General features: G+C 42.1%; 1 protein-coding gene across 1 annotated transcript; it reads left to right on the top strand.

The window, feature by feature from the left end:
* The first annotated feature begins 1088 nt into the window (after positions 1-1088).
* Positions 1089-14510, top strand: cep85 (centrosomal protein 85). Its single transcript, XM_074682939.1, has 14 exons — positions 1089-1399; positions 2248-2307; positions 2403-2534; positions 6341-7125; positions 8536-8666; positions 9414-9531; positions 9640-9825; positions 10267-10419; positions 10499-10653; positions 10770-10887; positions 11461-11511; positions 11594-11701; positions 11802-12042; positions 12661-14510. Exons 2-14 carry the CDS (start codon positions 2268-2270, stop codon positions 12822-12824), a joined length of 2382 nt encoding a protein of 793 aa, XP_074539040.1. The 5' UTR covers positions 1089-1399; positions 2248-2267; the 3' UTR covers positions 12825-14510.
* The last annotated feature ends 270 nt before the right edge of the window (positions 14511-14780 follow it).

Genomic DNA, 14780 nt, shown 5'->3' with positions numbered 1-14780 from the left:
AACCAGTGACCGTTTCCCCCTCATTTATATATAAATTTATTGATCATCATATCAGTCAGGACATTAAAGAGTTATGGAGAAGTAAAGGGGTATATAAAGCTTATGCAACGATCAGATACTACAAAGAGGATGTAGAGCAAAAGGTCTAATCGTACCTCACTTAAGAGGTTGTTTAAGGATGTTAAGGTAAATCTAATGAGCTTAGTCTGAGAGAGATTAGACTCAGTTGTGTCTGAGCAAAAGGTTGTACTGAGAAGTGAAAATGTTTTTGCTGTTGACTGAAATTTTAAACAGAGAATAGTCGTCTGGTTTGACATGAAATGATTGCATCGTAGTTCAGTTAGAACCATAACGATGTCAGAACAATAAATGGATCTAATTGAAACACAATTCTTAATTCTAACAAGATTTTTTTTTGTATTTACAACTTCTTGAAACTTAGTTTCTTTTTTAGACTTTTTTCATTTGGAGTAGGTAAAAAAAAAACTAACCATGTCATGAAATAAGAGCTCACAGTGTTTGGATCTATGTGTGTTACATTATATTTTAGGGACCAATTTTGATGAAAGGATGTTTCACACCATTTGCCAGTAACAAACTGAGAAAAAAAAACAGTGAGATGAGACGAGATAAGTGATAAGATAATCCTTCATTCGCCAAACAACGAGGAAATTTACAGAGTAACAGCAGCAAATAAAAAAGTGTAGAGTGCAAACATCACAGTTAGAATATGTAATAATATGAATTATCTATTTGCTAAAAAGAAATAACAATTTTTTCATCATTTTATTTTATTTCTCAGTGAAATTCGACAGGGGCTTTCCCTGTTGCCTTTTCACTAAACTGACGATTTTTTAATCCAATCTTCGCATAACTAACTTAATGAATGTGTGAATTTTGAGTTTCAAAGTAGAAATCTGTTAAACCCTAACCCTACCCTAACCCTAACGTCTTGTTTTCTAGGTAACCAGACCTCCAAATGAATCTTCGAAAGGTACGCTTGTTTTGTGTCTCTGCAGAGGTCGTCAGCCACATGACAGAACAAACCTAGTCGTCTTATTGTTGATCCAGCAGCGACATGTAATGTTGGGTCTTGAAAACACGGCCAGTGTAGTTTTTGTTCTGTGGCTCTCAATATAAACACTGCGGTATCATATAACTTGCTGATAGGAGACACTTTAAACGCTTTTCCTGACAACACGGGGAGCAGCTGCTTCGCGGATGTCGCAGTCACATCAAACAAGCGTCCACCGAGCGCTTGATGGGTTGTCTGCCATCAGAGGGATCTGTTCAGTTGGCTAGCGGAACAACAGCAGCAGCGGATGGTACGGATTCCGCGTCGGTAGCCAGCATCAAACCGAGATTTGTTACTGTTTTCTGCGTTTGTGTGAAACACAAGGTAAAGTCCTATTTTTTCCAAGACATACAGTTAGCCTAGCTACAGTATTGAGAGTGGGACAGTTAAAAGAGATTGGTGACGGTTATTTTAACTAAAGTAGCAAAGCAAACGGCAACGCTGCGTTAGCCTTTAGCTAGCTTGTAAGACGGAAACGGTTTTGTCATGGATTAGCTAAAACGGTTAACGATGCAGTTCATCACGGGGACGTCTCTTCGAGGGTGGAAATGAAGTTGTCGCGTTAAAACAGCTATAGAATGTATGTCGCTGCAACGTTTCCTGAATGTATTATTATCATTACGTCCAATTTAGCGATTAGTCACGTTTAGCTTCTAGCTTGTCCTAATTGGTCAAGTGTTAGCGTGCAGTTTTCTTTTTGAATCAGCAGGTAAAGCGGATCACTTTGTTACAACCAGGCTTTGTATAGTACTGCTTGTATCCATTGATAACCTCACTGCTAGTAAAGTGCAACCCCCAATAACCTCTTAGGGACATATATATTTGTATAACCTATTATGTAACGCAAATACATGTGCTCATGTTGTTATTTTTGTTGGTGCTCAGAACAGTCTGTCAGGGCTGTTTCTGGCATGTTGAGGGGCAGATGAGTTTGATAGGGGCTCAGAGAAATTGCCCCTTAGTCCAAACACAGCAAGTAAAGAGCTTTTGAGGACATGTAAGTCCTCTGGGTCAACATCAGTAACTCATAGTTACCCCTGCCTATTGAACTGTGTGTAATCAATGTATCAATGGGTTCACAGGATAACACAGGTCTGAACAAACTGCATAGTGTATTTTTTTAGTTTGTCTGTGCTGTATGATAAAGTAATTAATTGTCGTTTTCCACCCAGGTGACATTATCTTGTATGGAATGAAAACTTCACAGAGATATACTGAAGCCAAGCTAGCGGGTGAGTTAAGACCCAGCTGTCAAAATGCCCCAGCTGTGTATCAGTTCACTTTGTTGATAATCTGCCCTCTGTTGCTGTTGTCTTGTATACATTAGCCCGCTTTGCTGACATGGAGTGGCAGACGCCAGCTGTGTCAGAGAAGTTCCAAAGCCGTTTTGGCCGCCGGCCTGGAACATCGGACAGTGGGGACACCGGTCTTGGCACCTCGGCATCTGACAGCACAGAAGGTGATGACTTTTGCTTGTTCTTCCTCTGCCCTGAAGCGAGCGTTATGTAACGTGGGATGAAGTCTGGCTGTCTGTCTGTGACGGGGCTCTTGTTTGCACCTCACATGTACTCTACATATACACACTGTGTTCTGCCACACAGTGGGGTGTCACAGATATTCTTGACTTTTAAATCGAATTATATACTGACTTGAAAGTTGAGATTTAGGAATGAGAGAAGCCACAAATGCCCCTGAGACTTACCCCCAGCCCTCTCTCTGTGCTAAGAAAAGATTTTGTCATCATGCCGGTGTTGTTGTTTCTTATGTTTTTTTTATAGAGAGATAAATATGTTCATGATCCACAGTGAGTGCTGGGGAGATACTCAGAGGGAGGTGAAAGTCACAGCCAGAAATGCTTTGCTGCACCCCTGTAGAGTAATTAGGCCTGTCACGATAAACAATAAATCGATTAACCGAACGATAAATAAAAACATCCTCGGTAAGTTTGCCAGCCTCGATAAACTGACATATGCATATGTTTGAAAATAGTGGCGACGAAGAAGAAGAGGGAGGTGCAGCGGAGCCTTGTTCTTTGACAATCCGCTCTTACTGAGGCTTTTGGTCTGCAAAGTAAATAGAAATAAAAGCGCCAAATGGTAGGCGCTCAAAGACAGCTACATTGCCAAAGAAATGCAGCCCTTCAATACAGTTGAAAGCCAGAAATGTTAAAAATGTTTGACAGACAGTACGGATTGACTGGGAAAAAATACATGTTACAAACAATTCAGGAACTATATAAACTCCCTTTTATTTAGGCTATAGTTTTTATTGTTGGTGGGGGTTTTTTTTGGAGTTTCGTTTTTTCTTTAGAGACAGGGTCTGTGTTTTATTGTTTTTATCAGTATTAATTATTTTCATTGACAAGTATTTTTTCTAAAAGAGTCCATTTCATTTTCATTGTATTTTTTTCTCTTTCTTGTTTGTTAAATTTATTATATTTTTTTGTTTAATTTATTTTATTTAGAAGATCCTGACCTTTTCATTACAGTTAAATACTCTTAAGAAATTAGCGTTTCTTGCTTTTGATATGGTGTACTCACTTTATTATCCCATTTATCATAATTACATAAATGAAAAAATGGAAAAAAAAATCTAAATAATATTGACAATAGTATCCCTTATCGGCAATAATATTTTAGGGAATTATTGTCTAGCAAAATTTGTTATTAAGACAGGCCTAAGCGTAATCATTAATTGGTAGGATAAGTTGCTGGGACTCCAGGTCGAGAATGCTTTGTGAACACCAGACCTTGCCTATGGTATGAAATGTCACAGGCAATTCAACCAGTTTTCATCATTTATGCTGTCATCATTTAAATGGAGCTATCTCACCAGAGAAAATATGAAATCTCACTGGAGATGATGGGAGTGTCAATGTGCTATATTTATCTGTGTTTACACCAAGTGGAAAAAATAACATGCAAGCAGTATCAGGATGGTGCATGTCATAGGTGGATAGCTGGACTTGACGATCCAATGTTTCTCAGGAAACATGACAAAATAGTAGCATGGGAAAAACATCAGGAGGGTGTCAGCTCTTTTGGGTTCACGCTGCTACAAAGCTTTTACTCATGGCAGAGCTGCCAGAGTCACACAGTTTCTAATAACAACAAACAGGTTTATTTTTTGCTCCAATCAGTTTAAACATAGAGGCGTTTGCTTCCCTGATATGGCCCTAATGACAATAATTCATCTGTTATTGTTGTTTTGAATTAGTGACAAATCCTCTGAGTTTCAGTATTACCTATAAAATATCTTCACCGTTGTGTTATTGTAGCATATGTATCCGTCACTCTGTTTTAAGCATACTCCTACCCACTGTGTTGCATTTACAGGACCTCTTCACACCTCTGTTTACCCACCTGGAAAAACATTGCTAGCCCAGGAAGGGTGGGTGTGTACAGCAGTTAGTCACTGAAGTCGATGCATGCCTCCTAAATCCTCCAAAAATTTCAAATACTTTCTTTTCGGTGTGTCCAGTGTTATCTTGAAAGCCCTTTACATACTATTCACTAAGTGCAGGGCTTGAACAACAGCATTCTCCGAGCTGTGAATCTGCCTTCAAGCTCGTTTGTGTTTCAGGTAGATTTCATCAGTTTGATTTGCATGATTTTTTGTGCGTGGAATTATCTTTGGATTTGAATTTATAGCTGCTGTCAGTATGTGAGCGTTTAAAGCTACTACTGCTCACGGTGACAACTTATAACGACTTCATCCTTCTACTGAAACTGACATTTGTGCCAAGCAGTGTAACAGTGAATTAAGTCTAAATAATGAGCTGTTGTAGATAACACTGTTTAACATGCTTGTAGTGTAATTAAACTGCTCTGGAGCTCCAGTCTTTTGTTCATTACAAAGAGACATCCTCTTTATGCAGTGGCCTGGCGTTTCTACTGAGACATTCAGTTTAGTAGCTGCAGGTAAGTTTGATTCCATAATGTACTTTCAGAGGACTGGAATGTTTCTCCAGCACAGTTCTTGCTCTGGGTAGAGTAGTTTAGACTTGTTTGAGCCTAGCCAGTGTCATTGAAGCCTAGAGGCTTCTTTTATGTTTGTGGTTTCATCCTCATGAAAGCCTTTATTTCTCGCCATACTCTCGCCTTTTATGAGAATTTATTCTTCGGTCCGATTAAAAAGAGTCCTGTGGTAAATACATTCGCCAGTTAGACTGAGTAGACCCCTCACCCTTAGTTTTGACTTTGGATGTACACGTGTGTGTGTGTTGGAGTGGGAGGGGGAAAGGTGCTTAAATAAGAGGCACCCACAGATCATTCCGTAACTTGAGAGGTGGGCTATAAATACCCCTAACCTTTCCGGTGTGTGCCTGTTTGTGTGTTTGCTCAGGGCTTGATACGGTCTTGTTCGGCTGTTCCAGGACAATACGGCTTTGGGCACGGAGCCTGTCTGCCGCGGCGCTAACAGTCTTACCTCAAGACGTTGATTCGGCCCAGACATGCTGGGGACAAACTGTTGTTTGTGCTTTAAGACTCCTGCAGCTCTGCTCTTCTCGGTTGAGCCGTAAAAAAAATGCCGCAGCAAATAACACGTTTGTTGCGTTCAAGTGAATGCCAGATTTCCAGACTTCAGCAGGTCTCTCAGGTTTGTAAATCTGCTGAGTTATGTAACTTTGAACTGTAGGCGCTTGCTTGGTTGAGATGTTTGAAGGTTAGCTGAAGTGTTCTTCAATGTGCTCCTGGAGTTCTCTGTAAGCATAATGTGATCTCTGAGGTTTCTAAATGAAGACTGTTCTCACTTTTGTGCATGTTTACTGGGATGGTTGGGGTGTGTACCCTGTAAAATGATCTCAGTGTTTATCTCTGTATGTTGTGGAGGGAATAATTATAAGGTTTATGCTCATTAAAAGTCAAACCTTTTGGTCTGCAGAAAAAAGTCCTGCATGTTAACTCAGGAACATGGCCACTAACTCAGGCTTTCATCAAGCTCACTGCGACATATTGTCTGTTAATCTGGTAAAAGAGAGCTTTATTATACACATTGGTTTAAGTCTATTATAAGCTTATTCCCAGGGTTGAGTCAGTCAAAGCCAGTTAATTCTTTTCAGTGGTGACACCTCATCATCAAAGTAGGCCACCCATAAACCCTGCTGCATCTACTTTACATCACCGCCTGAAAATAGAGGAAATGGCCCGCAGTAGTGTTCCACATGCTCTGCACTGATTTAACAAGGTCTGTGTGTGTTTCAGTCTGATAAAAAAGAAATACTCTTTACAATTCCTAATGTTTTTTCTCTTTTACTCCTCTAAGATTTCTGCAGTACCAGCAGCAGCAGCCCCCCGTTCCAGCCCATCCGCAGTCAGATCCCCATACCCACTGCACATGTCATGCCATCCACGGCCGGAGCACCGGCCTCCAAGCCCCAGTCATGCTTCCAGGAGGACTCCCTGTCTTCTGAGGGTCACAGGTCTTCCTCTGGCTCCAGAACCCCGAGTGGCTCCACCTCAAAGTCTTCCTCTCTCTCCAAGTCCGCTTCTTCGCCCAACTTAGACGCTCCGACTGGTGCGGGATGTGATCTTGTTGGGACGAAACCAGACTGCCTGAGCCGCTACAGGAGCCTCGTCAATGGGCTGGACCACACGCTTTTCCCCACTGACCACACACGGGTGGATGAAGGCCAGAGGTTTGACACTCCTGCCGTGGAGCCCACGCTAAATCAGTCAGCCCTACTGGGGGCGTTATGCCCCGATGTCAGACTCCGATTACAGGCGACCGGGATTAGAGACGCCTCAGACTGTGTGTCTCGAGGAGGCATGGAGCACAGCTTTAAGGTTCTGCCTGAAGCTAGGCCTGGGGTTCCAGGCACAGCAGAAACCTGTAATCAGAGGGGAAGTCAGCCTGGAGCAGCCGGATCCCCTGGACTTTATGCAAACCCTCTCAGCCTGCAGACACAGGCTCTGCTGAGAGAGCACGCAGCCTCGAAGGGGTATGAACCGCTGCGACAGGACAGATGTGGTGAACTCTCCAGCTGGCAGCAACAACAGCAACATAAGCAGCAACTGGAGAGTTTACGCCTGCAAGTGGAACAAATGCAGGTGAGCATTTATTCTGAATAGAATCCAGTACAGGAGGTGAAGGAGCACAGAGATAACAGAGCAGAGTGTCCATTGAGTGTGGAGATAGAAGGGTTGACATTCCATATATCCAGGTTTAGGGTGTTTTTCTCCTTATGTAAAGGGTTGAAGAAAACACAAAGATGGAATGAAAGTCAGAGAAAGACCATGTGGGGCAGTCAGATGTCCAGTTTGAAGAAATATAGCGGCTGGCTCACTTATATGGGTCAACACTGGAAAACAGCGTCCCACTGAACAAAGCCTGAGGCTCTGCAGACACATTGTCCTATTTTACAGCAGCGGAGCATGGGCTGAGATTTATGCCTCTAGAAACGGAGTTCAGTTATTATATTGAATTTGGAAAGCTGATCTGAAATTCATTTTGATGCTTTGAAACTGAATTTATTTTTTTTCAAATTGCATTTTACCTACTTGAAAATTTAAATCTACGATACAAAATTTGGTCCCAGTTCGCACATTTTAGATTCACTTTTACAATTTGATCAAGCACAGATTTGTAGGAATGCCTGAGGACCAGGTCCTGAATTATCAGGTTTGCTTGAAACTTGAGTTTAAGATTTCTGTGAGTATGCATTCAGTTACTCTTCCTCACTGACATAGTTGATGGTTGTGCCACGCTGATCTGAAATGGATTTTTGTATTTTTGAATTTAAGAAGTTCAGAGTTGAATCGGGTTGAATACAGTTTCAAAGCAAATAAATTCACTTTCAAAACATTACTTTCAATTTAAGATCATGCTTTTAAAATTGAATAAAAGAATATAATTATTCAGATTCTGTTTCTAGAGGCACAAATCTCAGTCCATAGGGGTTGACCAGTCCATGAATATTGTAAGATCTTCAAGAAATGATTAAAACGTTACATTTCATACGTAAGTCTGACACTAACAAACTGGATTTAGCAACAGAAATAACTGCTCATTGGCATGTGGCAGCATCCTGTTCACTTATTGCTGAAAGCTGTGGCAGATAGGTGTTGCACAACAACCACGTCAGCAGTGTTGACCAACGAGAAGTGAGTCCACTTCCACAAACTGTGTGCTGACTCATGAACTCACTCTCAACTCACTTTTTTTCTTGTTTGACAGGAGGTGAAAGAAATGTCACAATCCTGATTGTAAATGTACACATTTTAGATTTTAATTATGTAAAAAAAAGTCAGTCTCATAGCCTAAATGATCAGCTGGTGTAGTGTTCATACAGCAACGTGTGGCATTATGTGCGCTGTATACTGAACCACACAGAGTGAAAGGATATCTGACATGAAGGGCGTAGTTTTACTTTTTGGTATGAATCTGTTCCATCACCACTGTGTCTGTTCTCCTCCTAACACAGCCTCTCACTCACTCACTCGTTTGTCTTTCTGTTTCAGCTGATGAGTGCTGGAGTGAGTCAGTACCCGTCCGTGTACTCCACACCTGTTCACACAGAGTCTGGAAAGTGGGACGCCCTGGTCAAAGCCAGCGAGAGCCTGCTGAAGGAGAAGGAGCTCATCATTGAGAGGCGAGTGTTATTCATTATCACTGGTGTGAGGACGTACAGTCCTGTGGTGTTGTGCAATTTATTGTTAGCCTAAATATGGACATTGACACAGTATTCATTTTTCACAAACCCAGATTATAATATCAACTAGAAAAGCACTCAGAGAGCGCAGACTTTCACCAAGCATATTGCGATTGTCAGCCAACACTTAAGTCCTACTTTAATGTTATACTCCCTTTCAGCAGACTGTCTGCTACAATTTTGTTAGTCGCAGGTTTGAATGATAATTTGCTACCTGACAGTGTTGAAAATTATGATGACCCAGTACACATTTCATATTCCAGATCTTAGTGTCCAGATTATTGTCAGGATCTGGATCATACTTTTACATTTGTCAGAAATGATGGTGACCTTGTCTTGTAATTTATTGCAAAGCAATCCAACTGTTTATCATGGAGTTATATACACATATATCTCACAGTGATAAAGAATCCTTTAAAAAAATCCCGGATCCAGACAGTGATCCGGATCATCTCCAGAACTGAATCACTTCTTCCTTATCCCATTTTGAACGCTACCTGAAAATTTCACCAAAATCTGTTTCTTACTGTTTGCATGTTGTTCACAGACAAACAAACTCACACAACCACCCTCGATCACTAGATCAGGCTCAGGACATCCCTACTCCTAACCCTGCTTCACCTAAGGTGCTCCTGTGGCATTATTCTCTGCAGTGATGCTGACTTTGTGGTTTTTCTTGTGATGCAGACAAAAGCAGCACATGACCCAGTTGGAGCAGCGTCTGAGAGAGAGCGAGCTGCAGGTTCACGGAGCTCTCCTGGGACGAGGAGCCACCTACGGGGATATGTGCATGCTGCGGCTACAGGTCCTTACCAACGACTCTGAGAACCCTGTTTACCATCTTTCACCCATACAGACCCACACAGGGCATCTTTTTTTACACAAACTTTTGTGTTTCACCGTGGCTTTACAGGAGGCTCAGCGGGAGAACGTGTTTCTGAGGGCACAGTTTGCTGAGCGCACAGACTGTGTGGCTCTGGAAAAGGCGGAGGCTGAGCGCAGACTTGGGGCAGTTGAGGCTGAGACACGGCGGCTAACCGACAGCCTGAAGGAGACGTGCGAGAGACACGCAGAGGAGATGAAGAAACAGGAAGAGAGGGTTTGTGCTAGCCTGATACAGTTTCCTTTCACGCTGTGTTGTTACTGCACAATGTAAAGAAGCATGAAAATACAGCATCCGAGAGTTTGAATCTGTTTGCTTTGCTAAAATTGTGAGGACATAGGTTCATAAGAAGTGTATCAAAAACTCTGCTTTGTTGTAAAAGTAATAGAGAGCCACAAAAATCAGGTCAGACCTCCTGCCACAGAGACAGCTAATTAAAATTCAGCATTTCATTAGAAACTCCTCCACAGGAGCTACAGATCACTTTTAAACTAAGAATAGATTCACACACATTTTCATAAAGTCAGACATTCAGCTTTGTGTTGATGTTTTCATGAAGAATTTGTTTCTCATTCTTCAGCTTTCTTTCTCTTAGCTGTTATTACAAAGACTCATTACCTTCTGAGCCTGTTCTTATCTTATGATTTTTCCCTGCAGATACGCAGCCGGGACAAGCACATAAACAACCTAAAGAAGAAGTGTCAGAAGGAGTCGGAGCTGAAGAGGGAGAACCAGCAGCGCATTGAGACTCTGGAGCGCTATCTTGCTGACCTGCCCACTCTGGAGGACTACCAGAGCCAGAACAAGCAGGTGAGGACAGCTCTGACTCGCACTCTCTCTGTGTCTGCTGAACGTGAATTTCTAAACACTGGACGTATGTTTCCATCAGCTTCTGGAGGCCGAGCAGCAGGTGACTCAGCTACAGGAGAAAGTACGAGAGGCTGAGATCTGTTTGGAGACGACACGCTTGCAGCTTAGGGAGAAAGACGCACATCTGGAGGATCAGAAACACAGGGAGAGAGACCTGCTCACCACCATCACTGAGTATGAGCGCACCGAGTTCAACATCCAAGTGCCATTCTCCTCTGCTAAAAGTGCTGATTCAGACTAATAACTCATCACATTATGTGTGTCTGCATTTTTATTTTTGTCCTCATCAGTATGCAGCAGCGGGTACAGCAAGGCCTGGAGGATGGAGCCAGACTGCCGTCTCTGGATATCGAGAAGCTCAGAGGAGAGAACAGCACTTTGAGAGAGGAGCAGCAGAGACTTAAAAAGGTCTTTGTCTGTCTGATTTATACATATAAAAACATTTTTGGTGAATGAGAAAGTATATGAGCCGCTTTTGTACAAACAGCCTCTATTCATGTAGTTGAGAGGCTGTACAAGGTGATGAAGTGGGCTGTTATTTGCTTGAACGTGTCCATCTCAAAGCAGGTAGTTTGTAACTGACTTCAAAAAAGCTTCAGTACATCTAAGTGAGCTTACAGACAGTGTGATCAGCTGAGTTCAACAAACAGGAAGTTCTTATTTCCCTGGCAGCACATTTGTGTAAATTGTGGTTAATGCTCTTAGCTGCAGATGTATCATCAAAGGGTAAAACAACTTCTTTCAAATCCGATGTTAGACTGGCTCCTGTTGTTTGTAGGGTGTAGCTTCTCCTTTTGAAATGGCTTCTCTGTGCTTGCTGTGCAACTTAGTGCTTCACCTGCAGAGTAAACGCTGCTGCACGAATGATTGCCAAATAGATTAGCTCACAACCGTCCAGTCCTGCAGAGCTGAAAGGAGAATTGTTGAGTAGATTGTACATATTCATTTCTTTATCTAAAGCTTGTTTTCCTCTCTGAGCAGGTCATCGAGAAGCAACATCGGATGATGGAACAGCTCGGCGCCCAGATCCAGGTATCTATCCATCCACAGTGCACCCTGTTCTCTTGGTGGTGTGTGGCTCTTTATGTGATTCTTTGACTTTTTGTGTCTGCAGACTTTGGAGGAGCAGATATCTCAGGAGGAGAGCAGCTCTCAGGCTCTCAGAGAGGAGGTGTTGGCTAAAGAGCAGAATGTGTTGGAGCTCCACACAGCCATGAAGGAGGTAAGACAGGAGAGCCCTCTTTAGCCTGTTTTTTTATTTATTTGTTGACACAATTTGCAGAGAACCTGTGAGTCCTTCATCAAACTTGTTTCTGTTTCAGCTGTCAGCCCAGAACCAGGAGCTGATGGAGCAGAATCTGACCCTGCAGGAGCAGATGAGTGACCCAGAGCAGACGAGCACTAACCAGGCCTCTACCCTTCAGCCTGCTGGGGCTCGCCTCACGCAGAGGCTGCACATAGAGATCGCCTCCTGCCTTAGCGACCTGCGCTCACTGTGCAGCATCCTGACACAGAGAGCACAGGGACAAGACCCCAACCTCTCCCTGCTGCTTGGCCTCGCATGTAAGCACAACTCAAGGTCTTTGCACACTGAGTCCATTCTTTTCATGTGTTTTTTGGATCTGTAATCCAAAAAAAAACGTCACACACAGACACCTTGCTCACTGAATCCGATGCGTTTATTTGTCTCGTTTATTTTTCTTGTTTATTGCCAAAGTCACAATATTAGAAAAATAGAATCATCCAGTAGTGATCAAATTGATCCTGAGTAGCGTCTGTCACAAGTTTGAGGAATGCACACGCACACATACACACACAGGCACATAGAAACACATTCATAATCTAAACATCCCCTGAAATTACAGAAAATATGGCAGAAAATGTAAAAATGTGATGTTGAAAGTAGTCCATAGTGTCTCTGAATAGTCCAACTACCCTGGAAAGCAAAAATTTGAACCTGTTCTGATAGAAAAAAAGTGATGGACTCAATGAAGTGTGCAGGCATGATTGACGTAACATCGGATTTTTTTTTTTTTTTTTTTTTTTTTATTAAACATGCGTACATTTTGCACGAAAAAAACTGACTCAGTGTGCAAAGACATTAACTCTCTCTTTTAAAAACTTAGTAAAATGTTTCAACAAAGTTGCACGACATAAATTCTTTTTTTTTTGCCTTCCCAGCACCCCCACCTGTAGGAGAGCAGCCTGAAGACTGGATGAGCCCTGAGGTGCTGCAGAAAAAACTGGTCGAAGCCCAGCAGCTCCGTCGGGATGTTGAGGAGCTACGCAATGTGATACTAGACCGTTACGCGCAGGACATGGGAGAAAACTGTATCACCCAATAACCCCTGCACCCAGAAATAAAAAAAAAACTTGCAGAAAGCCCCGCTTCACCTCTGGAGACTCTAAAACAGGCTCGTCTTTCGGTTACTGAATGTCAGAACAAGAACTGGATTTTAATCTTCTTAAAATGAGGACAGGAAAGCCCAAATGGTTTAGCTTCTCTTCCTCTGGACTGACTCTACGTCTATCCTCGAGTTGCCTGCCTGTAGCTCAGACGCCTCCCATCCCCCGGTGAGTTCATCTATTTCAGTCCAAGGGCTAACAGGAAATAACTTACCTCTAATACTTGATCCTTAAGCATTGTGTGTGTGTGTGTGTTTTTATGTAATAATGACATGATAGCGTCGGTTACCAAACAGTCTTATACTTTTTGTTCCACTCTTGTGGATAGCTTTTTGTGTAGAAGTCCCACAAATATAATTTATTTGATGTTAATTTCCCTCAGCAGGGGGATTGTTCAAGAAGTGGTTGACAATCAACTGAAAGTATATGAATTTGTGCTTTTAACTGAATTCTTGAGAAAATGTTACTAAACATGCCATTATTTAAAATGGTGAACACTGTAACTTTAGACTCTGCTGTGAGGTGAAAACTGTACAAACTGAAGGGTTCAATACCAAAAACCAGATTCTCACACCAACAGGCCTCCAACAGTTTTATACCAAAGAAAAAAAAACTCTGGTCGAGTCTGTGAATGTTTGTGAGCTCTCCTCTCTGCTGCAGGCCTCGCTCTGAATGAACACCAACATGTGCCTTTCTGTCACGTTTGCAACCACGATGCTAATTTATTTTTAGACTGACGTCAAAGGGCTGTTTGCAGCGGACTCTTCCAGTACAACCCGTCTCTCTCTCTCAGTGCATCAAACGGTAGGATAGTCGATACATTCCCTGACTCTGAATGTAGCAGATCTCTCTGGAGCTCGCGGAGGCCCAACACTGTTTTATTTTTTTTTTCCTGTAAGACGAGTTCGGACGGTTCAAACTCTTCAGTCTTTGTTGATGAAGAACTTTACAGAGAACTGAACATTTCAGGTTGAAAATGGCTGAACGGCATTAGACAGAGAGGCTAACTCCCAGGTATGATTGAGAAACAGTATTAATCTTCAGTGTTATTTATTTTTTTGTTTTGTTTGCATTGACAACTCAGTGGGTCCTCCTAACATGTCGCTGTAACAATGTGCTAATTAATGCGTTGAGCAAACTTTGCGTCCACTATGTGTAAAGGTCCCATGAAGTGGTTTTTAGATTGTAAGTTTCACCTGTGGTTTGTCCTGTTTTTTATGAGACAAAAATATTTGGGCCTGGATTTAATGTCAGGACTGGAAGCAGTCATCACAAATTGTTCATGTACTTTAGAGGACGAGGGAAACGCTTTGAATCCCACCTGGTGATGAGGATGATAAGAGGGGATGGCTGGATCAGCCCCTACATCTCAAAATCACTTTGTTCTTAGTTTTGTTTTTACCCAAGTGCTGGAGAAGCCATCAAAAAAACTTGACACTTTACAGAAGGTGAAAGGGAAATATGAAAAATATGCAACAACTTCCAGGGACACACAAGCCATTTTTCATTTCATGGGACCTTTTTAAAACTCAAGTAGCACAAGATTTATCTTTGGAAAAAGTCAGGCTCCGCATGCCTTAACATCTCAATTGTTTTTGCAAAAGGGAAAAAGATGTTTATATTTTCATACTTTGGTCCTTGTTTGTATTTGCATATTTTAGAAATAAAGATTTTCTGCATTTTGTTTTGTTTGAAGAGGTCTCCAGTTTCATTTGACTGCTCTTTGTGGTTCCCCTTGGTGTTGAAGGCCACACTTCACTCACCCACAGATTGATTTAACGGTCTGTAGGAACTTTGGTTACTTGTTAACAAACACAACATTCAGAATGGGCTACTCTTCTTGGCTCAGTGCCAGCTGCATCTCACACCCACAGCTTTGGACCGTGACTATGTGA

Source organism: Halichoeres trimaculatus, unplaced genomic scaffold, assembly GCF_033239565.1.
Source record: "Halichoeres trimaculatus isolate MK-OKI-2021-1 unplaced genomic scaffold, fHalTri1.1 fHalTri1_scaffold_12, whole genome shotgun sequence".
NCBI lineage: Eukaryota > Metazoa > Chordata > Actinopteri > Labriformes > Labridae > Halichoeres > Halichoeres trimaculatus.
This window is presented reverse-complemented; position numbering and strand designations above follow the sequence as displayed.

Coding starts and splice junctions, on each gene's coding strand:
- cep85 (XM_074682939.1), top strand. CDS start 2,268: ATGAAAACTTCACAGAGATATACTGAAGCCAAGCTAGCGG. Junction 7,126..8,535: donor TGCAAGTGGAACAAATGCAG/GTGAGCATTTAT, acceptor TTTCTGTTTCAG/CTGATGAGTGCTGGAGTGAG. Junction 12,043..12,660: donor CCTGCTGCTTGGCCTCGCAT/GTAAGCACAACT, acceptor TTGCCTTCCCAG/CACCCCCACCTGTAGGAGAG.